This window comes from Pan paniscus, chromosome 4 (genome assembly GCF_029289425.2).
Source record: "Pan paniscus chromosome 4, NHGRI_mPanPan1-v2.0_pri, whole genome shotgun sequence".
In the NCBI taxonomy this organism is placed as follows: domain Eukaryota; kingdom Metazoa; phylum Chordata; class Mammalia; order Primates; family Hominidae; genus Pan; species Pan paniscus.
Window position 1 is genome coordinate 172,406,245 of NC_073253.2, and position 27,573 is coordinate 172,433,817.

At 49.3% G+C, this 27,573-nt stretch overlaps 1 protein-coding gene and 1 pseudogene across 4 annotated transcripts in view; one reads left to right on the forward strand and one right to left on the reverse strand.

The window, feature by feature from the left end:
- LMAN2 (lectin, mannose binding 2) overlaps window positions 1-27,573 on the reverse strand; it is a 50,893-nt gene that overhangs the window by 5,543 nt on the left and 17,777 nt on the right. For 2 of the 4 annotated variants that reach the window (XM_063604312.1, XM_003806854.5), the window contains 6 exons: window positions 16,327-16,444; window positions 15,547-15,626; window positions 15,204-15,365; window positions 14,977-15,091; window positions 12,279-12,398; window positions 9,556-10,241 (listed from right to left, as the gene is read on the reverse strand). In XM_063604312.1, the coding sequence (XP_063460382.1) occupies window positions 10,081-10,241; window positions 12,279-12,398; window positions 14,977-15,091; window positions 15,204-15,365; window positions 15,547-15,626; window positions 16,327-16,444 (756 nt within the window). In that variant the 3' untranslated portion in view covers window positions 9,556-10,080. Of the gene's footprint in view, window positions 1-9,555; window positions 10,265-12,278; window positions 12,399-14,976; window positions 15,092-15,203; window positions 15,366-15,546; window positions 15,627-16,326; window positions 16,445-27,573 lie in introns of those variants that run through there. The other 2 variants (XM_024928817.4, XM_034961063.3) reach the window with 2 other exon arrangements.
- LOC106634830 (small ribosomal subunit protein uS10-like) lies at window positions 23,631-27,565 on the forward strand (annotated as a pseudogene).

The window sequence follows — 27,573 nt, forward strand, 5'->3', positions numbered from 1 at the left end:
GAGTGCAGTGGCACGATCTCGGCTCACTGCAACCTCTGCCTCCCAGGTTCAAGCCATTCTCCTGCCTCAGCCTCCCAAGTAGCTGGGACTACAGGCGCACGCCACCACACCCAGCTAATTTTTTTTGTATTTTTAGTAGAGACGGGGTTTCAACATGTTGGCCAAGATGGTCTCGATCTCAACTTCGTGATCCGCCTGCCTCGGCCTCCCAAAGTACTGGGATTACAGGCATGAGCCACCACGCCGGGCCCATTCTCTTTAAAAATCTCCTCTTTATAAATCTCTTTATAAATCTCCATTTCTGTGTTTCCTCCCAAGGTCCTCTGATCTTTGATCTGATCTTCAAATTAGTTGATCTTCAACTAATTTGGTGAATCCATTTTGTTATCAACCCCTATACTGAGTCCTTTATGTCAACTAAAAAGTTTCATATCCGTGTCTCCAGGTGGTTCTAACTGCTTATTCTTCCCTCATGTTTCCAACAGCATGCCTGGTCTCTGAGGAAACACTTCACTCCACAGGCCTATGAGCTTGGCTTCCTCAGTCATATACACACATAATATATATCTCATATACACAGAAATTATATAAAATTGTCTGTAATTTTTGTTGTTATATTAATTACATATAATTATATAGTTTTTTATATGTGTGTGTGTGTGTGTGTGTATATATATATATATATATATTTTTTTTTTTTTTTTTTTTGAGACGGAGTCTCGCTCTGTCGCCCAGGCTGGAGTGCAGTGGCACGATCTCGGCTCACTGCAACCTCTGCCTCCCGGGTTCAAGTGATTCTCCTGCCTCAGCCTCCCGGGTAGCTGGGATTACAGGCGCGCACCACCACGCCCGGCTAATTTTTGTATTTTTAGTAGAGAGGGGGTTTCACCATGTTGGCCAGGCTGGTCTCGAACTCCTGACCTCAGGTGATCCACCCACCTCAGCCTCCCAAAGTGCTGGGATTACAGGTGTGAGCAACTGGCGCCTGGCCTGATAAAATGTTTTGTTACATGAGTTCATTTACATTTATTGATATAATTTATATTTCTGGTATTTTGATCTCAACCCTCTTGTGCAATATATCTCATATTTACTCTTCAATGCTTTACTTTTACAGTGCTTCATTCTCTGTATGATTGTGTTTATTTTTGTATTTCTTGGGAATAATGGTAAGAGGGGGAAAAAAGCCAAGATCTCAAATTAACAACCTAACTTAAAAACTTAAGGAACTAGAAAAAGAACTAACTAAACACAAAGATAGCAGAAAAAAAGGAAATAATACAGATTAAAGCAGAGATCAATGAAATAGAGAACAGAGAAACAACAGAGAAAACTAATGAAACCAAAAGTTGGTTATTTGAAAAGATCAACACAATTGACAAACCTTTGGCTAGATGGACTAGGAAAAGACAAGAAGACTCAAATTACTAAAATCAGAAATGAAAGTAGGAACATTACTACCCATTCTACGCAAATAAAAAGGATTATAAGAGGGTACTACGAATAACTGTATCCCAACAAATTGGATAACCTACATGACACGGACAAATTGCTAGGAACATAAAACCTACCAAGATGATATCACAAAGAAACAGAAATTCTGAATAGACCCTATGATTATTATGGAGACTGAATCAGTAATCAAATATCTCTTGACAAAGAAAATCCCTGGACCTGACACCTTCACTGGTAAAATTATACCAAACATTTGAAGAATACGAATCCTCAAACTTTTCCAAAAGCTTGAAGAGAAGGGAAAACTTCCTCATTCTGTGAGGCCAGCATTACCCCAGTACCAAAGCTAGACGAAGGCACTACAAGAAAAGAAACCTATGGGCCAATATTCCTTAATGAACACTGATGCAAAGATCCTCAGCAGGGTATGGTGGCTCACATCTGTAATCTCAGCACTATGGGAGGCTGAGGCGGGCGGATCATTTGAGGTCAGGAGTTTGAAACCATCCTGGCCAACATGGTGAAACCCCATCTCTACTATAAATACAAAAAATTAGCTGGGTGTGGTGGCACATGCCTATAGTCTCAGCTACTCAGGAGGCTGAGGCAGGAGAATCGCTTGAACCCCGGAGGTGGAGGTTGCCAGTGAGCCAAGATCGTGCCACTGCACTCCAACCTGGGTGACAGAGGGAGGCTCCATCTCAAAAAGAAAAAAAAGGCCAGGCACGGTGGTTCACTCCTGTAATCCCAACACTCTGGGAGGCCAAGGCGGGCAGATCACAAGGTCGGGAGTTCGAGGCCAGCCTGACCAACATGGTGAAACCCCGTCTCTACTAAAAATACAAAAAAAAATTAGCCGGGCGTGGTGGCGTGCACCTGTAATCCCAGCTACACAGGAGGCTGAGGCAGGAGAACTGCTTGAACCCGGGAGGTGGAGCTTGCAGTGAGCCAAGATTGCACCACTGCGCTCCAGCCTGGGCGACAGAGCAAGACTCTGTCTCAAAAAATAAAGAAAAAAAAATTTCCAGGCGAGAGTGCAGTAGCATGATCGTAGCTCACTGCAGCCTCAACCTCCCAGGCTCAAGCAATCCTTGTGCCTCGGCCTCCCGAGTTGCACCACCACACCCAGCTAATTTCTTTTTTTTTGTAGAGACAGGGTCTCACAATGTTGCCCAGGCTGGTCTTGAACTCCTGAGATCAAGCAATCCTCCCACTTCAGCCTCCCCAAGTGCTAGGATTACAGACATGAGCCACCACACCCAGCCTCTTAGTCTGTTTTCTGAATACCTGAAACTGAGTTATTTATAAAGAAAAGGAATATCTCGCAATTCTGGAGGCTGGGAAGTCCAAGGTCGAGGGGCTACATGTGGTGAGGTCTTGCTGGTGGGGACTCTGCAGAGTCTGGAGCTGGTACAGGGCATCACAGGGTGGGGGCTGAGCGTGCTCACATGCTAGTTCAGGTCTCTCTTCCTCTTCTCATGAAGCCACTGGTTCTCCTCCCATGATAACCCATTAAGCGACTAACCCCTGAAGTCATTAATCCATGAGTGGATTAATCTCTTGAGGGCAAAGCCCTCATGATCCAGTCACCTCTTAAAGCCTCCCCTCTCAGTACTGCCACACTGGAGATGAAGTTTCAACATGAGTTTTGGAGGGGGCAGACAAACCACGGCCACCTCGAAACCATCTATAGGAGAGTTTCTAAAGGAGATATACCTCAAAATCAGAAAGTGCAAAAGACATGGGATATAAGAATCGGAGAGTTAAGAGACCAGGAAAGCAGGAGATTGCACTTTTTTTTTTTTTAATTAACAGCCATTTGGAACCAAAATTCCAAGTAAATTCTGTTAATTTCTTGTTCTACCCCTTCAGGATGATGGTGAGGACAGGCTACATATAATAGCCCCTACAGCATACTAAGAGAATCCAGGTCCAGGATTCCAGATTTCTGGAGATTTCTACCAAGTAGTGGTGCCCAAGATCAGCTGTGATGATGAGGATGTGCCATTGCATGGCACGTGGCCCAGAGTCACCAGTTTATTACCTATTGGTCATCTTCACTACCTGACTTCACACAAGTCAATCCAGGGTTTGCCTAGTTCCCTCCTAACGCCTTCTCTCTCCACAAGATCCGCTCCTCCTATGTTGACTGATTTGTTGGCCAGATGCAATGGCTCACACCTATAATCCTTGCAATTTGGGAGGCCGAGGCGGGAGGATTGCTTGAGCTCAGGAGTTCACGACCAGCCTGGGCAACATGGTGAAACCCTGTCTCTACTAAAAATACAAAAATTAGCCAGGCATGGTGGCATATGACTGTAATCCCAGCTTCTCAGGAGGCTGAGATTGCAGTGAGGTGAGATTGCACCACTGCACTCGAGACTAGGCAACAGAGTAAGACTCCATCTCAAAAAACAAAACAAAACAAAATACCAAAAATACCGTCAAAAACTAGCTGGGCATGGTGGTGTGCACCTGTAGTCCCAGCTATTCCCAGCTATTCAGGAGGCTGAGGTGGAAGGATCACTTGAACCCAGGAGCCAGAGGTTGCAGTGAGTCAAGACGGCACCACTACACACCAGCCTGGGTGACAGAGCCAGACCCTGTCTCTAAATAAATAAATAACCTGTGATGTTTCTCCTCAATTTGCTAACTTAACCATTTAATGCTTCTACAGACTAGATTCTCCCTCTGATCACAACTTCCCACTTGTATGAGTTAGGATTAGGTTTGGCTGTGAGCAAAAGAAAACCTGCAACAATGCATACACAGTGGCTGATTTCTCTCCCATGTAAATGCTGTCCCCAATGCCAGTGGGCCCAGCGACGGTGGAGGTCCACTCCCCAGATGGCTGTGTGCCCAGCAATCTGCTGCCTGCGGGTGCATTTGAAAGGGTCTACAAAAATAAGTAATTCAGAATCAATTTTGTTGGAACTTTAAATTACTTTGAGCCTTAAAGGAATGTGATTATGGAGGCTGAGTCATGTGGTAGGCAGCTGTAACCTTTGTTCCTCTGATTATAGATTAGCCTTTTCTTTACCTACATTGTTTTGTAAAATGTTGCAAAAGACTAGGGCTCCAGAAAAGATGCTTTTCCTCTTCAACTTGATCTTCATTATAGATTAACTTTCCTCTTAACTACTTCTATGACCTCATGACTATCACACTGTCTAAGATGGAATGTTTAAATATACACTTTTAATTTGGAAAAGGAGCCTGGATCAGAACACGTGGAAAAAGTTAATTTAAAATAAGAAAAGAGGCCAGGTGCAGTTGCTCACGCCGGTAATTGCACCACTTTGGGAGGCCGAGGTGAGTGCATCACGAGATCAGGGGTTTGAGACCATCCTGGCCAACATGGTGAAACCCCGTCTCTACTAAAAATGCAAAAATTAGCCGGGTGTGGTGGCACGCACCTGTAGTCCCAGCTACTTGGGAGGCTGAGGCAGGAGAATCACTTGAACACAGGAGGCAGAGGTTGCAGTGAACTTAGACTGTGCCACTGCACTCCAGCCTGGGCGACAGAGCAAGACTCTGTCTCGAAAAAAAAAAAAAAAAAAGAAAGAAAGAAAGAAAGAAAAAGGCTGGACACAGCCACTCATGCCTGTAATCCCTGTACTTCAGGAGGATTGCTTGAACCTGGGCAACACAGTGAGACCCTGTTTCTACAGAAGTTTAAAAACTTAGGCCAGGCGTGGTAGCTCGTGCCTGTAATCCCAGCACTTTGGGAGGCCGAGGCAGGCAGATCACCTGAGGTTGGGAGTTCGAGACCAGCCTGACCAACATGGAGAAACCCCGTCTCAACTAAAAATACAAAAAATTAGCCGATCCTGGTGGTGCATGCCTGTAATCCCAGCTACTCGGGAGGCTGAGGCAGAAGAATTGCTTGAACCCAGGAGGTGGAGGTTGCAGTGAGCTAAGATCAGGTCACTGCACTCCAGCCCAGGTGACAGAGCAAGACTCCGTCTTGAAAAACAAAAAAAAAAACAAAAAACAGAAAATTTGGGCCGGGCGCAGTAACTCATGCCTGTAATCCCAGCACTTTAGGAGGCCAAGGCGGGTGGATCGCTTGAGCCCAGGAGTTCCAAGATCAACCTGGGCAGCATGGCAAGACCCCATTTCTATTAAAAAAAAAAAAAGTAAGAAAAGAAAAAACTGGAGCTATGGAGACATACAGAGGAAAGATGATCTGAAGATGGCCACGTTATGATGGAATCGGAGACTGGAGTGGTGTGTCTACGAGCCAAGGAACTCCCACGTCTGCTGAGAACGGCCAGAAGCCGGGAACAGGAAGGAAAGGGCTCTCCTCTACAGCCATCAGAGACAGCGCAGCTCTGCCAACACCCTGACTTGAGACTTCCGGCCTCTAGAACTGAGAGCCAATCACTTTCTGTCGTTCAAGCCCCTCAGTTTGTGGTCCTTTATGGCAGCCCTAGGAAACCAACGTAAGCACTATGTAACATACTTATTTCACCCGATCTCTCCACTAGACTATGAGCTCCATGGGGACAGAGATCTTTGTCCCTTTTCTCCTCTGTTGTATCCCCAGTGCCTAATGCCGTGTGTGGCACAGAATGGACTGTGACCATCAGCGGCAGTCTGGAGCAGACCTATACATGTCGGAAAACTCACCACACGGAGGGGATAAAGGCAGGGCTGCTTTTAGCCACAAAAGAACAGAAAACATGACTCACAGTAGTTTGAACAAATAGGCATTTTTTTTTTTTTAACATAAAACCCCAGCAGCTGGCAGTCCGGGCTGGGCAGCACCGCAGCCACGCCAAGGACTCTCCCTCCACCAGGCTCCGGGTGCTCCACTCAGCCCTCGTGGTCACACGGGGGTTTCTGCATGCCAGGGGTCCCTTCCACATTCCGGACAGGAAGACGGGAGCGGGCCCGGCCACACCAGCTGCTGTTAGATCTCCTCACCTGGGGAAACCCAGAGGAACCGGAGGCCCTCGTCGGCAGGCTCGGGCATCTGACCAGCCACAGTGGGCACACGGCCGCCCTAGCTGGAAGGAGCCGGGAGCTCAGCCAAGTATATAGCCTTCCAGCCCCAGAGCGGAGGAAGCTGAGGGGCAGGGTTAGGAGCGGATGTGGCGTGGCCACCTGAGTGTGGGCCTCAGAGGGTGCAGAAGGACCCAGGGGTCGGTAAATGGTGCTGGAACTGGCTGGAGACAATGGGAAAAATGGATTCCCTACATCACACCCTACGCCAGCTTAACTCCACTTCGATTAAATGCCAAATTTGAAAAGCAAAATTTTAAAGCTTTTAAGCAAAAACAAAATCTTTAGAATAGATAATGAAATCACACTAAATTATAGGCTGTATATCAAATGACGTCATTGAAAAGCAAAAGCCCCCAGGCACACTGGAAGGTATGCACCAAGGGCATATCACCAGAGGAGCCCCGCACAGGCACTCCTACACGGCCGGAAGAAAGGGACCGGACTAAACCACCACACAGAAACACAGATGCCAATAAACACACACACATCCCAACATGGCTAGCAGAGAAACAAACGAAAGCTTTTGCATCCACCTGTCAAAAATGGAAAGCTCTGACTATTTCAGGTGCTGAGGGACAGAGGGGATCTCGGCAGGTGCCACCCCACTGTGGTCGCGGCCCGATTTGGAGAGCAGCGAGGCACCCTCTAGTAAAACTGAAAATGGGCTGGGTGCGGTGGCTCACGCCTGTAATCCCAGCAGTTTGGGAAGCTGAGACGGGTGGATCACTTGAGGTCAGGAGTTCGAGACCAGCCTGGCCAACATGATGAAACCCTTTCTCTACTAAAAATACAAAAATTAGCCAGGCATGGTGGTGCACACCTGTAGTCCCAGCTACTCGGGAGGCTGAGGCAGGAGAATTGCTTGAACCCAGGAAGCAGAGGTTGCAGTGAGCCAAGACTGTGCCACTGCTCTCCAGCCTGGGCAACAGAGTTTAAGACTCTGTCTCAAAAATAAATAAATAAATAAATAAATAAATAAATAAATAAATAAATAAGACACATCCAGGAGTGCTTAGAGCAGTATCATGTAGCAGAGCAAAAGCCCTAAACCACCTCCAATCAGCAGCAGAATGGAGAAACTGGAGTCTGTTCATACCTCACAGCGAGAAACACCATCTTGAGCCACATGTAATCCAAAGACTCACCAACAATGCTGAATTGCAAAAGTTGAGGAATGTCCATGTACCACTTACAGTCTTCAGAAATTCAAAACAATACAATGTATGTAGAGATACATATCCCTGTGGTAAAAATTTTCAGACAGACACAAAAAGTCAGATCCTGCAGCAATCACCTTTGGCAGGGAGGAGACAGAGGGATCCAAGTGCGTCCGTGATATTTCTCATGTAGCACGGCAGGTCCATAGCCACACATTCACGTTTAACTTTTGTATGATGAAATACCTCAAATTTTTAAACACACATGGCAAAAACATAGATTATGGCATCACGGTCCTGCGTGTGTGAAATGTGGATGTCAGAATACACATCGATCGTCCTAGGGAAGCACCTCTAGGTATGAATTTTGAAACAATCAACTTTTCTTAGGTACAACAAGGCTATGTTCCAATGGAAAGGGGTGCCCACCGTGACAGCCAAGTAGAGACCGGCATGATCACTTGAACACCTGCTGCCACAGCACGGGACCTAACTCCATCTTGTGCTCAAGCTTGGGTACCTGTTAAAACCACTGCAGGGGCTTCTGAAACCACCCTTGCCCCAGCTCCACCTGACATACTTGGCCAGAACTGGAGAACAAGGCAGGCTCTTCTCAGTTCTCCAGGGAACTCCAATACACAGCCAAGGCTGAGAACCATCTAGTATGGGACACTAATTTGCCTAGTAATTCAGGAATTCGGTGAAGACCAAGTTAGAGCCAAAAATTAAAGGTGAAGCCTGGTGAGCGTGGTGCCGATGACGTGATTGTAGCAGCTGTGGAGAGCTCGTCTCTGGGCCTCGGCCCTACACACCTGGCCTAAAAGCCCTCCAGCACCTGAGAGGTGAGCGTTGTGGATGAAATGAGTTATGTGCCTCAATCGCTCCGAAGCAGGGCCTGTCATAAACACACGATCTGCTACCTTTTCAAGGAAAGGAACTGCTTTGGGAAAAGTGTTAATAAAATACTTCAATAAGGAGGATCATGATTACTCTTCAGGCTTCATGAACCGGCTCCCAAACCCGTGAAAGAAGCACAAACTCGAACCTCTCAGTCACTGTGTGGAATCTCTAGACGTCTAACCTGTTGAAGGAGGAAACACAGAGGACACGAGAGGCGGGTGACAGTGGATCAGTGAAGAGCTCTGGAGAATGAGAGACAGAGGGTAAAGTCCTTACTCTCACTCATGTCTCCCTATATTTTTTGCAATGATAATCTGTTTGATAGTGTTAATTACCAAAAGCCTGGCTGCTGAAGGGAGGGAAGGCTGGCTTCTAAGGTGGGAGATTCAAATGCAACTGAACGGGGAGTGGGAAGGGGACGAGGAAGACAAGATCATCGGCTCAGCAAGGTGTCCAAGGAGGGCTAGAGTTGGGATCAGAGCCAGAGGGGTGGCTTGGGACGGGACGGGACGTGCTGCTCCACGGCGCGAGGTGGAGGCAGCCACAGCTGGGGGCGACGACTATGGAAGCTGCCAGGGGTGGTGCCATGCCTTCAGCTGCTGCCTTTCCTCCACTCCCCGTTACCATCTTTGTCCCCTGAGGTGCCCCAAAGGGACTGCCACAACCACCCCCACCATCCTCCAGCCCCTTGCACATCATCCCAGAGCCCCCCGGAGTTCCCCGTCAGTGTACCCGCCTGCCAAGCCAAGCTTCCACGTGGTGCCCCTTACCACCCATCCTTTTACCCAGAGGCCCAGAGCATGTGGGAGACAGCACAGGGCCCCATCCCCAAAACATCACTTGCCAGGTGACACTGGGCAAGCTGTACTTGACCTCTGAGAGCCGTGTGTCCCCAGCTGGGAAACAGGGCAACCCATCCCATCCTCCGGGACTCTGCAGGTCAGAGCGGACGAGCTGAAAGCTCTAAAGCACTGGCGGGCTGGAAGTCATTAGAAGAGAAAGCAAAGCAAGCCCCTCAGGACAGTCACACGGCTGAGGTTGGGTATTTCACTTTATTTACCAAACGGTCACACTCGGCCCCACCACACAGCGCCTGCAGCCTCACTTGAGCATCCGTCTCAGGAAGCAGCTCAGGGTGAACAGGAAGGCCTGGGTTTCCCAGTTCAGGCCTTATCCGTCGCCACACGTGCCACACACCACAAAACAAAATCACTTCCCCACGTCCTCAGGAGCCCACCCCAGTGTGGTCCGGGGGACCCGCCAGTGTTCAACAGCTGCCTGCAGGGGCCACAGCCCATCTGTAGACACAGACCCCTGCTCCTGAGACAGCAGCCTCAGGAGAGCCTCCGTCTCCAGCTGTGGGGGGTGCCAGACCCTAAGCCTCGGCTCTGCCACCTGTCCCTGCTGGGCAAGAAGCAAAATGTATGAAAATACTTTAATCATTTATTTGAAACAGTTAAGAAATAAGGTCATCTTGTTGTTCTTTTATAATCCCGGTAAAAAAAAAAAGTTCACATTGGCTCCTGGGCTCAGGGACAGGCCCCGCCGGAGGCGCCGCTCAGTAGAAGCGCTTGTTCCGCTCCTGCCGCTTCTGGAACACCACGGCCCCCACCACGGCGCAGACAACGATGCCCAGGAGAGCGCACAGCAGCAGCAGGAACACCCGCCACCCCGTCAGGGGCCCGCTGCGGAAGTTCCCCGTGGGGTCGTCCACGTTGTCTGGGGGAGAAGAAACGGGGGAGCTGAAACGGCAGCACGGGCCGGGGATCAGGGGGCTGCAGGAGGGCAGTGGGGATGGAACAGGACAGCCGGCCACGGTGGGCAGGCCGGTCGTACTCACCCCCCTCACCGGGGAGGGGCAGAGGTCAGGTGAAGCCCATCCCAGCCAGCTCTGCAGTCCCCAGGGCAGGATGGGGCAGAGAGAGGACCAAGCCCACAGGGACCCGGGACCCCAGCGACAAGCCTGGGCTGCCTTCTGCTGCAGGAAGCCGGTTAAAACCAGACTCCTGGGCTCCTCTGAGTCCAACTCTGGATAAGGGGAGGCCCAGGAGTCTACATATCCAAGCCCCACCCCCACGCTGTGGTCTGAGGGCCCTTTCTGGAGCAGCGCGGCCCTGGTCACAGGCTCTCCCAGCCCACAGCTGGATGCTCTCGGCAGCCCCCCAGGAGGGTCTCCCAGGACGAGTCCCACACTCCACCCCAGCCCACAGCCTCTCTCCTCCACACAAGGTTCCCACAGGTCCTGCCCATCCTGGGATGGGGCCCACTGGTACGCTCCCTTGTACAGGCTGAGAGAAGACACTGACTTTTCCAAGCTCTCCAGGCTGTGGGTGGAGGAGCTGGGGTCTGGCTGGGCCATGTTTCTGCCACTCTGCCTCCCTCCCTGACTGCGGCCCCCCCAACTCCACACTGTACAGTCTCCTCAGGCGTCCCCACACCCAGGCCTCTGGCCCAGGCCCTGCCTTTCAGCGATGCGCGTGCCACCCTCTTGCCAGCCACAAGCCAACCTCCATCCTCCCTTCCTGCACAAGCTGCCACCAGCAGGCCTGCTGACCACTCTCACCCCAGCCTCTGCTCTGCACACCGACAGCAGCGGCCACTGACTGAATTCGGAGGTCCCTAGGGATGGTGCTTCCCCAGAAAGCCACTCAGCCTCAGGGCTCTCACGGCTCCCTCTGTCTCCCTGTCTGCCGCAGCCCCTAGAATGAGCCCCAGGGGCAGGGCCTGCCTGATCTCTTGTGTCTCCAGCACCCAGCCCATAGCTAGGCACAGAGGGCAGCTTTGGTCACATCTGAAGGAACAAATGGATTGAATCTAAAAACGAGTTCATCCTGCCTTGCCAGCTGCACGGGATGCTGGGTGGGCAAGGCAGGTGCCACCTCTGCAAACACCCAGCAGCTGGCAGCCTTCTGACCAAAGGTTGCAGCAAGGTTTGTGTGGCCCCCAAAACATTTCAAAATAATCTGAATCTTTAAAAAGTGAACTGTCACATAAAACACTGGATCCTGGCTTCTCCTGAAAAGCAGAAACACGCGGCCAAACTGGCCCACGCGGCATGGGGACCCAGGGCTGGGCTACGACAGAGCCCGCACCGTGCACTTCTGTCACTGGCTGGACCCCCAGGCACGCATCTGTGGCTCTTAGGGTGGACTTCTCCACACACAGATGCCTCATTCCTCCAACCACAACGTTCACTCTGTGAGGAAAGGGGTAGCTAATTAGTGCCATGGGAAGAACCCAGGCTTCGGGTTTTGTAGAAACCCAATTTCCAATCTTGCTTTCTCTCTCCTTCTAGCTAAGGAATCCACCCCCTTGACCAGCAGCACGACTTCTTCCAGGTGGCTCACAGAAGGGACAGGTGGGCCAACATACCCAGCCCCCTGGCTCTGCTGGCCACTGCCCCAGCACCTAGTGAGGGAGGATGCTGGCCCACCACTCACACGTTTGTTGATCAGCCACTGCTTGCTGCCACAGCACTCACGTGACTAGGATGTCCTCACGGACTGACTCTCTGCAGACTTCTCTTCCGCCTCATTCATTTACTCAAAAACTTGCCAGAGCTGACATGATCCAAGCCCAATCCTCTAGGAGCTCGGACAGGGCCAGCCAGTGCCGCTTGCCAGGACCGGGCTGATCCAAGAGCCCAGACCACAACCACCACAACCACGACTGGACCACAAGACCCGCCAGGCTGGCTTCACCCCATTCTGGGTCAGGCCGCCCAGGCCCAGGCAGGGCGGGGCTGTGCACACGCACCTTTGGGCGACTTGAGGAAGTTGACGCTGGGCTCGATCTTGGTCCAGTCGATGCTCTCCTCGTCAGGCGTGTGCTCCACCATCAGCTGGAACAGCTTCATGGAGATGATGTCATGATTGTCTGCAGGACCAAGAATAAACCTGTGACAGCCTACAGGCCAGCCGCAGGGCACATGGCCCAAGACCCTCCCACAAGGAAAGCTGCTGCTGCAGCCAGTAAACCTGCCAGGCCCCCGGGGAGAGCACTGCCCGGCCGGCTAGGGCCTGTTTTCTTCCCAGCTCCCTCCAGTCACCAGCAATAAAAAAGAGAGGAGGCAGAGTGGAGAGAAAACAGTAAGGGCTTTACAAGCAGAATCATCTGGGTCTAAATCCTGGGGTCTGCCGCCCTCTTTGAGGCTCATGTTCCGCACATGTAGAGGAGTGATGATCTCCATCTGTGTGGTTGCCATGGCAAGTACATGAGAAGGTCTACACCACACAGAAGATGGCCTGCCTGCAGAGGACGTGCTCAAAAACAGACCCGGGAAGGACCAACAGTCGCTGTGTGACTGGCTGAGAAGGCTGAGGCTCCCAAGGGCAGGAGCCACCAGACATTCTTGCCACAGAGACCCACATACAGGCTGCAGGGGAACAACTCGGCAACCAGCTAAAGGCCTGAGCCTAACGCAGGTCAGCGGCTGTGCCTGAGGAGACTGGGGAAAGGCTCTGTCCAACGGCATGCACAGGGAAGAGCCCTGGCTTGACGCTGATGGATCACCCAATTGTAGAGATGAGGAGGCTGAGGCTCAAAGCCGACACGTGGGTCCTGGTCAGCCTGGGACTGGAATCTGAGGAAAGGCCTTGTTGAAGGGAGCAGGAATCTCTGGAGCCAAGGGGGGACCTACTGAGCAAGAGCTCGGCCAGGCACACAGTGTGAGAGCCGAGCATGCGCAGCCCTTGGAGACGGCGAGCGGCCCTGCAGGACAAGGACCGGCCCTGGAGTCAGGCCCCAGTTCCCATCTGGGCTCTGCTGCTTCCTGCTCGTATCTTAGGAAAAATCCTTTCAGTTTTCAAACTCCCAATGGTTGAGTAAAAAGCGAACGAGACGGCCATCTGCCTAAAAATACATCAGGTGACATCACCCGTAAGGTGCCTGGCACTGATGACCCCTGACCAGCGGTCAGACACGGCTCCCCTCATGGTGCCTCCTCCACTCTGTGCTGGGCTCTCCCAACAGCTGTGAGAGCTGCCACCGGCCACAGCCCTGGTGCTGCTCTGCTCCTATCAAGAACCCTCCAAAGACAAGGGCTGAAACAGTGTGATAAAGTTCCAGGCAACCCGGGGCAGGAGGGAAACCAGCCAGGCGCGAGCTGGAAATGATGAAAGCTGGTTGGCAGGAAGGGTGCTTACCAGACCTCTCTCCTCTGCTGGGTATATGACTGAAAAACCCCCAAACAATGGATGTTCTGGGGTCTGAGTGGACCCAAGCACTTCCATGCTGAGAGAGGAGGCTCCTGGGCAGTGGGCAGACTACAGGCCCTGGAATGGGTCATCCTGAGGATAAACTGCCCATGTCAGGTCCCCCATGTCACGTGCCAGTTCTGGTCAGGAGCTGGCCCTGGGCCTGGCACCTGCTCAGGGCCCCAAAGAGAAACCAAGAACCACAGCCAAGGGCCACCACGCCCTGGTGACCAGTGAGGCCTGAGCAGGTTAGAGGCACCCCAGTGCTTGCTGAGCACCTGCCCTGGGCCAAACAGCCATTTATAGAGCTTACAATTGAGCAGGAGGGCCAGAAACAATAAAATTAATTACTCGGTAGACTCAAAGATGGTAAATATTATGAAGAAAAATAAAGCCGGCAAAGATGCTGGGGAGTGGGCTGGGGACTACAGGAGGGGGCACGACATTCCACGAGGGCATCAGGGAAGGCCGCACTGAGGAGGTAACATCTGAGCAAGGCCCTAGGAGACAAGGGTGAAACAGCCGGGGCAGGAGGGCACAGGCGCATCCAGGCAGCAGCTGGAAGCCACAGTAGGCAGGGGGAGCAGTGAGCGGGGAGCCAGAGGTGGCAGGGCTGGCACAGAGGCCCTGGCGCCCCCTGCAGAGCTCTGAGCAGAGCAGCAGGAGGCCTCACACGGGCTGAAGGCGATTACTGAAGGCAATTACTCGGCTGCTGTGCTCACGAGAGACTGTTGGGGGCTGGTGAAGGAGGGGACCACTTGGGAGCCTCCTGTGAGAGACACTGGTGGCCTGAAGCCGCCAGGTAGTCAGGGAGGGGAGGGAAGTGGTGGGACATGCTGTGAAAATAAAGCCACAGGGACTGTTGATGGACCAGAGGTGCCATGTGAGAGAAAGAAGGGTCCAGAAAGACAGCAAGCAAATAGAGGGGCACAGGTGCCACTGACATCCCGATGGGCAAGATGTGGCCTCAGCTGTGGGCACAAGGGCTGAGCAGGTCCAGAGCGGTCTGGGCTGGAGATAAATCTGGGAATCTACATTGCCCAAATCTAATTGACCCGCTGCCTCCTGATGGGGAAGGTTGCCAAGGGACTGTTCAAGGACTGAGGCCCGGACAGGCCATTTACAGAAGAAAGGAGGAGGAGGAACACAGCCAGGTGAGCCCAGAAACCACATGAAGGCAGGCAATCAACTGCATGGAAAGCTCCCAGTCCCTCAGGGTGAGTTGGGCTGGGAACCAACGCCTGGCCCGGCCCACTCACCAGACAGGTCGCCGGTGCCGGCGGAGGCCCCGAAGTAGTAGCCGGTGGGCAGGCGCACTCCTGTGATGTCAATGCAGTTCTTCCACTCGTTCTTGTCCTCCAGGTCGGTCATCACCTGCAGGGCCCAGAACGCTAAGCACCTCGCAGGACAGCAGCCTGCCCTCCTGAGCCTCTGTGGGACCAGCACAGGCCCACCAGCTGCCACCCCCACCGCCTAGCCTGCTCACCGTCAGACGGCCCCGGGAGTAGCGCACAGCCAGGAAGGTGTCGTGATCGCGGTTGCGGAAGTCAGCCGTGCAGCCCGCCAGCTCGGTCCAGCGCCCATCCTTGCTGTGGTCGTAGGACAGGGAGCCATTGTTCACCATCACCGAGATGTACGGGAACACGCGCTGGGACCAAGACACCGGTTACTCCACAAGCAGCCCAGCCTGTGGGGCGAGCAGGGGCACCCACCACCCCAATCCCTGGAGGCTCCTCTTGTGCCGGGACCATGGAAGTCCCAGGGCCCCCTCCTCTAGCCGACTGCCCAGTCCTTCCTTTCCTGCTCAGCAGGAGAGAGCAGGGGCCTACCTCAGTGGTCTCATCATTGGGGTAGGTGTCCAGGAAGATGGCTAAGCCGTGGAAGTTATCTTTGCTTCCAAACACAGGCCCTAGAATTATAAGCAGATGCTCTCAGAATGGGAGAAACAGGAGCTGTCCCATGGGTACCTAAAAGGCAAGCAATGCCAACATGGGTGGGGGCGAGAGCCCAACCCACTGGCCATTCACCGAGAGAGAAGGGATCGTGAAAGGAGAAAGCTGAGGCTTTCTCCTCAGAAGTGGGGGGTCTAGGCATATGACACAGAGGACTCAAGTTTGAAGGCTGAACTGTGAGGGGACTGAGGCAGGTGTCAGGTGTCAAGGGGGTACCTGGCCTACAAAAAACAGTAAGCCACAGGACAGCCCTACCCAGGAGGCTCTATCCTCTATATTAGGGGCAGCAAACATTCTGTGAAGAGCCACCAAGGAAACACCTCAGGGTCTGTGGGCCACATGCAGTCACAGCCACACAGTCTTCATGTTTTGGCTTTTTTACAACAATAACTGTTTAAAATGGTAAAACCAGGCCAATGAGGGTGTAGGGTTGAGCTGCAGGACCCAGCTGCTCCTCTCCCCTCAGTGACCTTCCTTCCAGAGCCAGGCTCCTTCCGTAGGCGCAGGACTTTATCCACGGGAGGCAGCACTTTCCTAACAGGAGAGGAGACGCTGGGCCCCACGAGCCACAGGCAGCCCCACCCCACCTCCCTAGGGGGCCAGCAGCCATGCCCGTGCCCACCCCCACAGGGCCCAGCTGAGCGAACACCAGCCCACCTGGCACGAGGCGGTCCCGGGTGTACCACAAGGCGATGCCGTCTCCATGGAGGTTCTTCTTCCCTGTGCCGTGGACTTTGAAGTGGACGTGCATTTCCCAGTCTTTGAGGAAGCAGGGCTGGAGGGAGAGCAGAATGGGCTGCTCAGAGCTCCCCAGGGCCTTCCAGCAAGCTGGAGGCAACCCCGGCATGGCCCCTGCCCCACAGACCTCTCTTCTCTCCCCAGCTAAGACTGGGCACTCCTTGGCACAGGGCCACAAGTGCCACTGACCACAGACCCCTAAATGTTCTGGGCGTGAAGGGAAGAGACTGTTGGGCACCAGGTGAGGTGGGGGAGGCCAGTGTTCCAAGGCTGCCTGAGGCCCAGACCCCGCCAGCAGACCTCAGGCTGCTCCTGAGTAGGTTTAGGTGGCTGCCACACTGTTCACCCTCATTACCAGCCAAACCCACCAGCCATTTCCTCTCCATCCACTGCTCTTGGCCTGGAACCTTATGCAGAGGTTACAACTCCTATTTGAGCAAAGTATTTTACAGGAAAACAAATTCAGAGGTGTAACAACTTGTCCAGAGCAGCTCAGTGGACCGTCTGGTCTCACACGCAGGGCTTTCTGACTCCGAGAGCTCTGCTCTGCCTTCGGTACTTCCCGCGGCCTGCAGGCCTTTCACATAAATTGCACCAGCCCCTTTCTGGTCACCCACATCCACTGCCACATCCACCCTGCTAACCAACCTTCCCAAGTGAGGAAAATCAGGCCGGGTCAGTGCTGCTGGCCTCAAGCCCAGGTCTGGCTGACTCCAAAACCCAGCCCTTCACCAGTTCACCTCCCCAGCCCAGCCTAAGTGTGGTACCAGCGCTGGGGATGAGAGCTGGTCAGGGTCGTGCTCTGGGACTCAAGGGCACCACCATGTGAGCTGGGGCAGGGATGGGCACCGCCTACGGCAAGGGAGAAAGCCTGGCCTTAGGCATCAATCAGGAAGTCGCTTGTGAAAACTAAGGTGTCAACACACACGGTGACAAGAATCCACTTTCAGGAAGTCTGCAGATGGGTATGTAAGCAAGTGATTAAACAAAGACCCATCACAAAGGCAAACCCAAACAGGATGTTGACCTGTCAGACTGGCAACTGTGAAAAAGACCATTAACGTCCAATGCAGATGAGCATGAAGAGAAATGAACACAGGAGTAAAGGAACATGAACCAGTATTAATGATGGGTAATTCTGGGAGGGGGATTATGGCGACTGTTTACCATGTTTGAATAATGTATAATAAACATATTACTTCTGTGATCACAGAAAAATAAAAAACACTGTACCCCAATTTGAGCAATATGCTTCATTCATTCATTGATGCCACAGACTCACTGCTCCCACTCTGGGCACCAGGAACCCAGATAACAAAACCTAGGCCGAGTCCCCGAGAGCACAAAAGAATGGAAGATATAGAATTGTGGGTAAGAGACAGAGGAAGCAGTGAGAGAGGCAAAGACTCATATAATTGGGATTCCCGAGTAAGATGTGAGAAATGAAGGCAAAGGAATATTTAAAGATGTCTAAGCACTTACTAAAACTGATTCAAAGACATGCCACAAACTTGAAAAGTCCTACAAACCAAAGGAGATGACTAAAAAGAAAACCATATTTAGGCACAAAAAAAGAAGGGAGGGATAGAGGAAACAACAACAACAACAAAAAAAACAGTTTTTTTTAACATGAAACTATTTTTTTCTGATTTTTTTCCCCGTGGTACAGCCCCAGGCAATCCTGAGAACGTGTGCCACAAAAGCATTTTTTCTTTCTTTTCAATTTCAACTTTTATTTTAGATACAGGGGCTACATGTGCAGGTTACATGGGTATACTGCACCCAGGCAGGGAGAACAGTACCCAATAGGTAGTTTTTCAACCCACGTCCTCCCCCATCTAGTCTGGAGTGTCTACTGTTCTCCTTAAAAACAGAGAATCTTGGCCGGGTGCAGTGGCTCACGCCTGTAATCTCAGCACTTTGGGAGGCTGAGGCAGGTGGATCACTTGAGGTTGAGGCCAGCCTGGCCAACATGGTGAAACCCCGTCTCTACTAAAAATACAAAAATTAGCCAGGCGTGGTGGTGTGTGCCTGTAATCCCAGCTACTTGGGAGGCTGAGGCGGGAGAACTGCTTGAATCTGGGAGGTGGAGGTTGCAGTGAGCCGAGATTGTGCCACTGCATTCCAGCCTGGGCAACAGAGTGAGACTCTTTCTCAAAAAAAATCAGACTCACTCTGTCGCCCAGGCTGGAGTGCAGTGGCACAATCTCGGCTCACTGCGAGCTCTGCCTCCTGGGTTCACGCCACTCTCCTGCCTCAGCCTCCCCAGTAGCTGGGACTACAGGCGCCCGCTACCACACCCGGCTAATTTTTTTGTATTTTTAGTAGAGACAGGGTTTCACCATGTTAGCCAGGATGGTCTCGATCTCCTGACCTTGTGATCCGCCCACCTCAGCCTCCCAAAGTGCTGAGATTAAAGACGTGAGCCACCACGCCCAGCCTTTTTTTTTTCTTTTTTTTTTTTTTTTGTGAGACGGAGTTTCGCTCTTGTTGCCAGGCTGGAGTGCAATGGCGTGATCTTGGCTCACTGCAACCTCTGCCTCCTGGGTTCAAGCGATTCTCCTGCCTCAGCCTCCTGAGGAGCTGGGATTACAGGCATGCGCCACTACGCCTGGCTAATTTTGTATTTTTAGTAGAGACAGGGTTTCTCCATGTTGGTCAGGCTGGTCTTGAACTCCCGACCTGAGGTGATCCGCCCGTCTCGGCCTCCCAAAGTGCTGGGATTACAGGCGTGAGCCACCGCGCCCGGCTATAAAAAAAATAATAATCTTAAAGAAAAAGGAACCAGAGGGAAAAAAGTAATGACTCTCACAGGAGCAATAATCAGCCTGACACCCGGCTTCACAGCGGGAACAGCGGGAGCAAGAAGGCAGATGACTGATATGTCTGGAGACACAGGAAGGTAACAGCCAGCATGGGATTCTATACTCAGCAAATGTATCCTTCAAGAATGAAGGTAAAATAAAGATATTTTGAGACAAACAAACAAAAACCAAAAGAATTCATTAGCAGACTCACACTTTCATTCTTCAGGGAGAAAGAAAATGATCCCCATCCAGATGTAAAGTCAGATTCCAGAAGGAACGAAGAACAACAAATACAGTGACTATAAGGGTGAAAATCTAAATATCTGACTGCACAAAACAACGGGTTGTGTGATTTAAAACAGAAATAATTAAAACAAATGACAACAATAAATGGAGTTAAAGTGTGTTAGGATCCTTGCACTGTCCAGGAAGAAGGTAAAGTACACATTATCATTAGTCTTTGGTACAACATGAATGCCTGCTTTAAATTCTAGGGTGACCACTTAAAACTGAGAAAAGAGCATATAACTTTCAAGCTAATAGAAGAGGAAAAATAGGATAATAAAAATTAACCTAAAAGAAGACTAGAGAGAAAAATGAACAGAGAATAGGCAATTTGAATATATAGAGTAAGATAGCAGATTAAACCCAAATGTATCATATTTCATTAAATGTAAATGGACTAAATGCTAAATAAAAAAACAAAACCCAAGGGCACCTAGGATCTCTGTATTATTTCCTGCAACGGCATGTGAATTTATAATTATGTCAAAATAAAAAGTTTAATTTGAAAAGTAAAGAGGCCAGGTGCAGTAGCTCATACCTGTAGTCCCAGCACCTTGGGAGGCCATCATGGGAGGTTTGCTTGAGCCAAGGAGTTCAAGACCAGCCTGGGCAACACAGCAAGACTCCATCTCTATAAAAAATAATAATAATAAGTATATAAAGATCAGAGATCTAAACTTAAGAGCTAAAACCTGGCCGGTTGCAGTGGCTCACACCTGTAATCTGAAACACTTTGGGAGGCTGAGGCAGGTGGATCACCAGAGTGCAGAAGTTCAAGACTAGCCCAGGCAACACGGTGAAAACCTGTCTCTACAAAAAAATACAAAAATTAGCTGGGCCTGACTGCGCATGCCTGTAGTCCCAGCTACCTGTGGGGCTGAGGCAGGAGGATCACTTGAGCTGGAGAGGTCGAGGCTGCAGCGAGCCGTGTTCACGCCACTGCACTCCGGCCTGGGCAATAAAATGAGACCCTGCCTCAAAAAACAATAAACAAACCAACAAAAAAACCCTTTAAAACTCTTAGAAGAAAATCTAGGGAAAAAATGTTCATGACACTGGATTTAGTAAAGATTTCTTGGATATAGCACCAAAAGCACAGACAAAAAAAAAAAAAGATAAATTGTACTTCACTAAAACTAAAATTTTTGTACATCAAAGAGCATGATCAAGAGGGTGAAAAGACAACCCACAGAACAGGAGAAAATATTTGCAAATCACATATCTGATAAGGGATTAATATCTAGAATATATTAAAAAACCCTAGGCCGGGCGCGGTGGCTCATGCCTGTAGTCCCAGCACTTTGGGAGGCCAAGGCGGGCAGATCACGAGGTCAAGAGATGGAGACCGTCCTGGCTAACACGGTGAAACCCTGTCTCTACTAAAAATATTTTAAAAATTAACTGGGCATGGTGGCGGGCACCTGTAGTCCCAGCTATTCGGGAGGCTGAGGCAGGAGAATCACTTGAACCCGGGAGGCAGAGGTTCCAGTGAGCCGAGATCGCGCCACGGCACTCCAGCCCGGCGACAGGGTGAGACTTCATCTCAATAAATAAATAAATAATAACAAATGTTGGCAAGGATGTGGAGAAATTGGAATCCTTGTGCATTGCTGGTGGGAATATAAAATGGTGCAGGTGCTACAGAAAACAGTTTGGTAGTCCTCAAAAAAGTAAAAATAGAATGACCGTATGATCCAGAGATTCTACTTCCTGGGTATATACCCAAAAGAACTGAAAGTAGGATTCAAACAGATACTGGTATACCAATGTTCACTGCATCACTATTCACAATGGCAACAGATGGAAACAACCCAAGTGTCCATTACGAATAGATGAATACACGGAATGTGGTCTAGACACACACACACACACACACACACACACACACACACACACGGAATGTGGTCTAGACACACACACACACACACACACAAACACTCACACGAATATTACTCAGCAACAAAAAGGAATGCAGTACTGACATATACTACAGTATGGAGGAACGTTCAACATATGCTCAGTAAAATAAGTCAGACAAAGAAGACAAATATTGTATGCCTCCATTTATCATTTATGTGAGATGCCTAGAATAGTCAAATTTACAGAAATGAGGTAGAATGGTGGTTACCAGGGACTGTGGGGATGGGAGTGATTGTTAAATGGGTAGAGAGTTTCAGTTGGGATGAGCAAAGAGTTCTGGAGACGGACGGTGGTGATGGCTACACAGCAATGTGAATGCACTTAATGCCACTGACCTGTACACTTAAAAATGGTTAAAATGGGCCAGGCGCAGTAGCTCACGCCTGTAATCCCAGCACTTTGGGAGGCCAAGGCAGGAGGATTGCTTGAGGCCAGGAGTTCGAGACCAGCCCGGGGCAGCATAGTGAGACCCCAGCTCTACAAAAAATTAAAAAAAAAAAAAATTAGCCAGGCACAATAGCACATGCCTTGTAATCCCAGCTACTCAGGACACTAAGCAGGAGGATCACTGGACTCCAGGAGTTCGAGGCTGCAATGAGCTAGGATTGCACCACTGCACTCCAGCCTCCGTGACAAAGTGAGACCCCGCCCCCGTCTCCAAAAAAGAAATTTTTTTTTTAATTTTAAAAACTGGTTAAAATGGTACACTTTGTTACATTTTTTTTTTTTTTTTTTTTTGAGACAGAGTCTTGCAACATCTGTCGCCAGGCTGGAGTGCAGTGGCGTGATCTCAGCTCACCGCAACCTCTACCTCCCTGGTTCAATTCTCCTGCCTCAGCCTCCTGAGTAGCTGGGATTACAGGCACACGCCACCATGACCAGCTAATTATTTGTATTTTTAGTAGAGACGGGGTTGTTGGCCAGGATGGTCTTGATCTCCTGACCTCGTGATCCACCTACCTCGGCCTCCCAAAGTGCTGGGATTATAGGTGTGAGCCACCGCGCCCAGCCTGTGTTACATACATTTTATCACAATAGAAATATTTGAGAAATTTGACCAGATGCAGTGGCTCACACCTGTAATCCCAGCACTTTGGGAGGCCGAGGCAGGCAGATCACCTGAGGTCAGGAGCTCAAGACCAAGCCTGGCCAACATGGTGAAACCTCGTCCTACTAAAAATACAAAAATTAGCCGGGTGTGGTGGCGGGCGCCTGTAGTCCCAGCTACTAGGGAGGCTGAGGCAGGAGAATCACTTGAACCTGGGAGGCAGAGGTTGTGGTGAGCCGAGATCGCGCCACTGCACTCCAGCCTGGGCAACAGAGTGAGACCCTGTCTCAAAAAAAGAAAAGAAGAGAAAGAAGAGAAGAGAAGAGAAAAGAAAAGAAAAGGAAGAAAGATTTGAGAAATTTTCTTGCATGTGCAGATGTGTAAGTACAACAGTGGAAACATTTTTTAGATAGCCATGACATCTTTTAAATGCCATTGTCAGGCTGGGCGCAGTGGCTCATGCCTGTAATCCCAGCACTCTGGGAGGCCAAGGTGGGTGGACTGCTTGAGCCCAGAGTTCAAGACCAGCCTAGTCAACATGGTGAAACCCTACTTCTACCAAAAAAAAAAAAAAAGAAAAAAAATTAGCCAGGCATGGTGGTGTGCGCCTGTAGTCCCAGCTACTCAGGAGGCTGAGGTGGGAGGATCACACCCAGGAGACCGAGGCTGCAGTGAGCCGTGATTACACCATTGCATTCCAGCCTAGGTGACAGATTAAGACCCTGTCTAAAAAAAAAAAAAAAAAAAAAGCCACTGTTTCAATGTCAATGTGTAGCCTACTGAAGAAAATAGTTTCATAAATTAATGGATTTAAAGGTATAAAGGGTTAAAATGGTAAATTTTATGTTATATGCATTTACAACAATAAAAATAACACCCCTGAAGCCTAGTAATATACCATTTATAAGAGAAAACGCTAAAACATAAAGAAATGGGAAAAAGTAAAAGGACAGGAAAAATGTATCATGCAAACACTAACCAAAAGCAAGCTTCTGCTCCTTCAGGAAGACACGGCCACAGGCGGTGCAGAGCTGTGGTCTGCCCGCTCCTGCTCCTGCCTCACCACTGCTTGCTCTGGCTGAGGAACAAGTTGGTCAGGAAGCCTCGCAGCAGCCATGGCATTTATTTATTTATTTATTTATTTTTTTATTTTTTGAGACAGTCTCGCTCTGTCGCCCAGGCTGGAGTGCAGTGGCATAATCTCAGCTCACTGCTACTTCTGCCTCCCAGGTTCAAGCAATTCTCCTGCCTCAGCCTCCAGAGTAACTGGGACTACAAGCGCCCGCCACCACACCCAGCTAATTTTTGTATTTTTAATAGAGACGGGGTTTCACCGTGTTGGCCAGGATGGTCTCGAACTCCCGACCTCAGGTGATCTGCCTGCCTTAGCCTCCCAAAGTGCTGGGATTACAGGCGTGAGCCACCGCGCCCGGCCCACCCACAGCTTTAAAGATACCGGAAGAAAACCTGCGGAGCCAGAGGTGACAATTCACTGAATCTGAATCACTTTAATGAGCTGCAACATAAAATCCCCAGAAAAGGTGTGTGCTGACTTGATCAGAGGAGCAAAGGAAAAGAATCTCAAAGTGAAAGGACCAGCTGGAATGCCTATCAAGGCTTCGAGAATCACCACAAGAAAAACTCCTTGTGAAGGTTTTAACACACGGGATCGTTTCCAGATGAGAATCCACAAGGGGCTCACTGACCTCCACAGTCCTTCTGAGATTAAGCAGATTACTTCCATCAGTATTGAGCCAGGAGTTGAGGTGGAAGTCACCATTGCAGATATTTAAAGTTGACTATTTTAATAAATTGATTACCGGTTGTTGTTTTTTTTTAAAAAAAAGCAAGCTTCTATAGCTATACCCATAACAAAATGTAAAAAGGGGTTCTTCTTAATGATAAAAGATTCCATTTACCTACAGATATAATAAATCTAAGTTTTTGTATGTACTTAATTTGGCCTCAAAACATATAAAACAGAAACTGACAGAACTACAAAGATGCAGACAAATCCATATACAGAAATTTTTTTAACACTTTTTTTTTTTTTGAGATGGGGTCTTACTATGCTGCCTGGGCTGGTTTTGAACTCCTTGACTCAAGCAATCCTCCTGCCTCAGCCTCCCCAGTAGCTGAGACTTACAGGCACATGTCACCTTGCCCAGCCATACACAGAAATTTTTAACAAAGCTCTCTTAGTAACTTATAAAAGCGAGCAGACAAAAACATGAGGAAAGCTAGAGAATATCCGAACTCAATCTTAACCCTGGCTGCACAGCAGACCCACCTGGGAAGCTCAGAAAGCAAGTTTGACCTAAAGAACCTACGTGGCACACTGTAGTCAACAAGTAGAGAATCCACATTCATAAGCACAAACAGAACGCGTCCAAAAAATCTGACCATGATGCAATTCCATCAGCTATCTAACAATAATAAACAATTTTAAAAGATAACTAAAATAGCCCTCATATATTTGAAAACTTTAAAAAAATACATCTCACATGTACGAAAGTCAGCCCAGAAACCAGATTTCAAATGGTCTCTTTGGTGCCCAGGAGTTTTCTGCACCTGGGGACAACACCCTGAAGAAAGACCAGGCTGCTGGGAGGCTGACCTCAGAGCAGAAGGGCAACTGAGTGAGGGAGGTGGGAAAGGAAAACCCACACACCCATTCCCAGCATGTTCACGGGGAGGCTGGTTTCAGGAATGAGCACATGAGACAGTGGAGGACCTGGAAACGGACTCCTCCAGGACTACGCAGGCCTTAGAAAGTCTCCATGACCCCAGATTAAAACTGCAGATTAGTAGAGACATACTATGATACAGACAATAGAAGGCCTCTGGAGGATCTTAAGCAGGCAAGGCACAGGCTGGAAATGATTCAGAAGCTGCTTTTGGGGACAAACACGATATGACCACAGTTCTTAACCCACAGCCAACCCACCTGGGGAGCTCAGAAAGCTTAATGCCTTGGTCCTACACCAGGCCAACTACATCAGAATCACCTGGCAATAAGAGGCTATTTTACAGTTCAGCAGTTTCCACATCTCTGCTTGCAACGAAACGGAATGCAGATGTAATCAACAGTCAGCCGAAACATCATCAAAAGTTTTGATAAAAGATCACTGCATGACGTTGGGTTTATAAACCAAAAGAAGATCAAAATATTCAGTGATGCTGCTCTACCAAAACTCCCGCTGTGCCAGGCACAGTGGTGGTGAGCACCTGTGTCCCAGATACTCAGAGGCTGAGGTGGGAAGATTGCTTGAGTCCAAGAGTTCAAGATAAGACTGGGCAACATAGTAAGATCCCATCTATAATAGAAATTTAAAATTTTAAAAATAACCCCATCTCCAACTACTATTTAAGAGAACACAGTTTCTCAGAATTCATGTACATAAAAACAAAAAGTAGAAGCGGTACTGAACTTGTCTTATTCTGACAGTATTATCCATCCAGATGGGGGTAGGGGGTGACATCCTACTGAGATCTCATGTTTCAAAAAATGTTTACTTTTGTATAATAATTATTCAAAAACTGTGTAATGCATTTACTTTTATCAAGTGTGTACAGATAATTATAATAATCTCAAATAAAATATTAAAAGTTTCAGTCTCAACAAAATTAAAAAGTTTAAATTATCATATTTATTTTACTTGCAGAAGAATATGGTAGGCTAATGAATAACATTTTCAAGCATTAAATATATTGCATTAGGATAATATTCTGTGTGGAAATGAAAATACAAGTTCAATTAAAAAACTGACATACTGGCCAGGCACAGTGGCTCACACCTGTAATCCTAGCACTTTGGGAGGCCGAGGTGGGCGATCACTTGAGGCCAGGAGTTGGAGACCAGCCTCGCAAACATGGCAAAACCTCATCTCTACTAAAAATACAAAAAATTAGCTGGACATGGCAGTGCGCGCCTGTAATCCCAGCTACTGGGGAGGCTGAGGCAGAAGAATCGCTTGAACTCGTGAGGTGGAGGTTGCAGTGAGCTGAGATCGCACCACTGCACTCCAGCCTGGGTGATAGAGCATGACTCTGTCTCAAAAAAAAAAAAAAAAAAAAAAAAACCTCTACTAAAAATACAAAAACTAGCTGGGCGTGGTGGTGCACACCTGTAATTCCAGCTACTCAGGGGGCTGAGGCAGGAGAATCACTTGAACCAGGAAGGTGGAAGTTGCAGCGAGCCGAGACTGCGCCACTGCCCTCCAGCCTGGGTGATAGAACAAGACTCCGTCTCAAAAAAAAAAAAAGTGGACATCAAATTGCAATATTTAGATTCCACTGAATGTTTAAAATACTGAACAGTTTTAGTTTAAAATGTCAATATTTAAAATATGCTGTCATCCTTTGCAAATACTTAAACCTAATGACAAACAATTTTTGATGCCAACTTTTCAAAAGGTTGCTACAACAGCAAAGAAAGCTTAAAGACCACTGCCGCAGCCTCCGCACAAGACCCCCAAAAGGACAGGGCCTGAGCAGCCTCCCCAGGTCCTACGCTGCAGCCACCAGGCACTTAAGAGTTCTAGTCAACTAGTCAACTCTGAGCCACTCCTTCATCTAGACCACCCCCCCTGCACCACAGCAGGAGCTATTTTATGGCTGCTCAGAAGACAGCAGGTGTTCAGGGAATGTTCGCCTGAGTGCACGCCTCTCCCGGATGGAGTGAATGAAGGAGATAAAAAAGGGAAAAGTTTAGGAAGCATCCCTCCAGCTCATTAAAGGAAGAGGCAGTTCTTGGGAAACACTGAACAGAAAATTCTGATTTCCAAGCAATTTCTTTCCGGAATTTACAGGAAGCACTCCAAATGTTTCAGGAATATCAGCAGAGCCAAATAGAAAGGTGGAGGAAGGAAGGCAAAACAATTGTACTCCAGACTGAAAATTCGATGAAGGCAAGTGCAGAAGCCTCTCAGTCCTGTGACATCCTCGAGCCACTAATGATGCCAACCATCAGCTATCTACAACCAAAATGTAAGCCACTGTCTTAGATGAGTCTATTACTTGTGGCTACTCCTGATTTCTACAGTTCCAGCACTGTTTGCACCTTGCTTTCAAAAAATAATAATAATGCTATACTGAACTCATTTC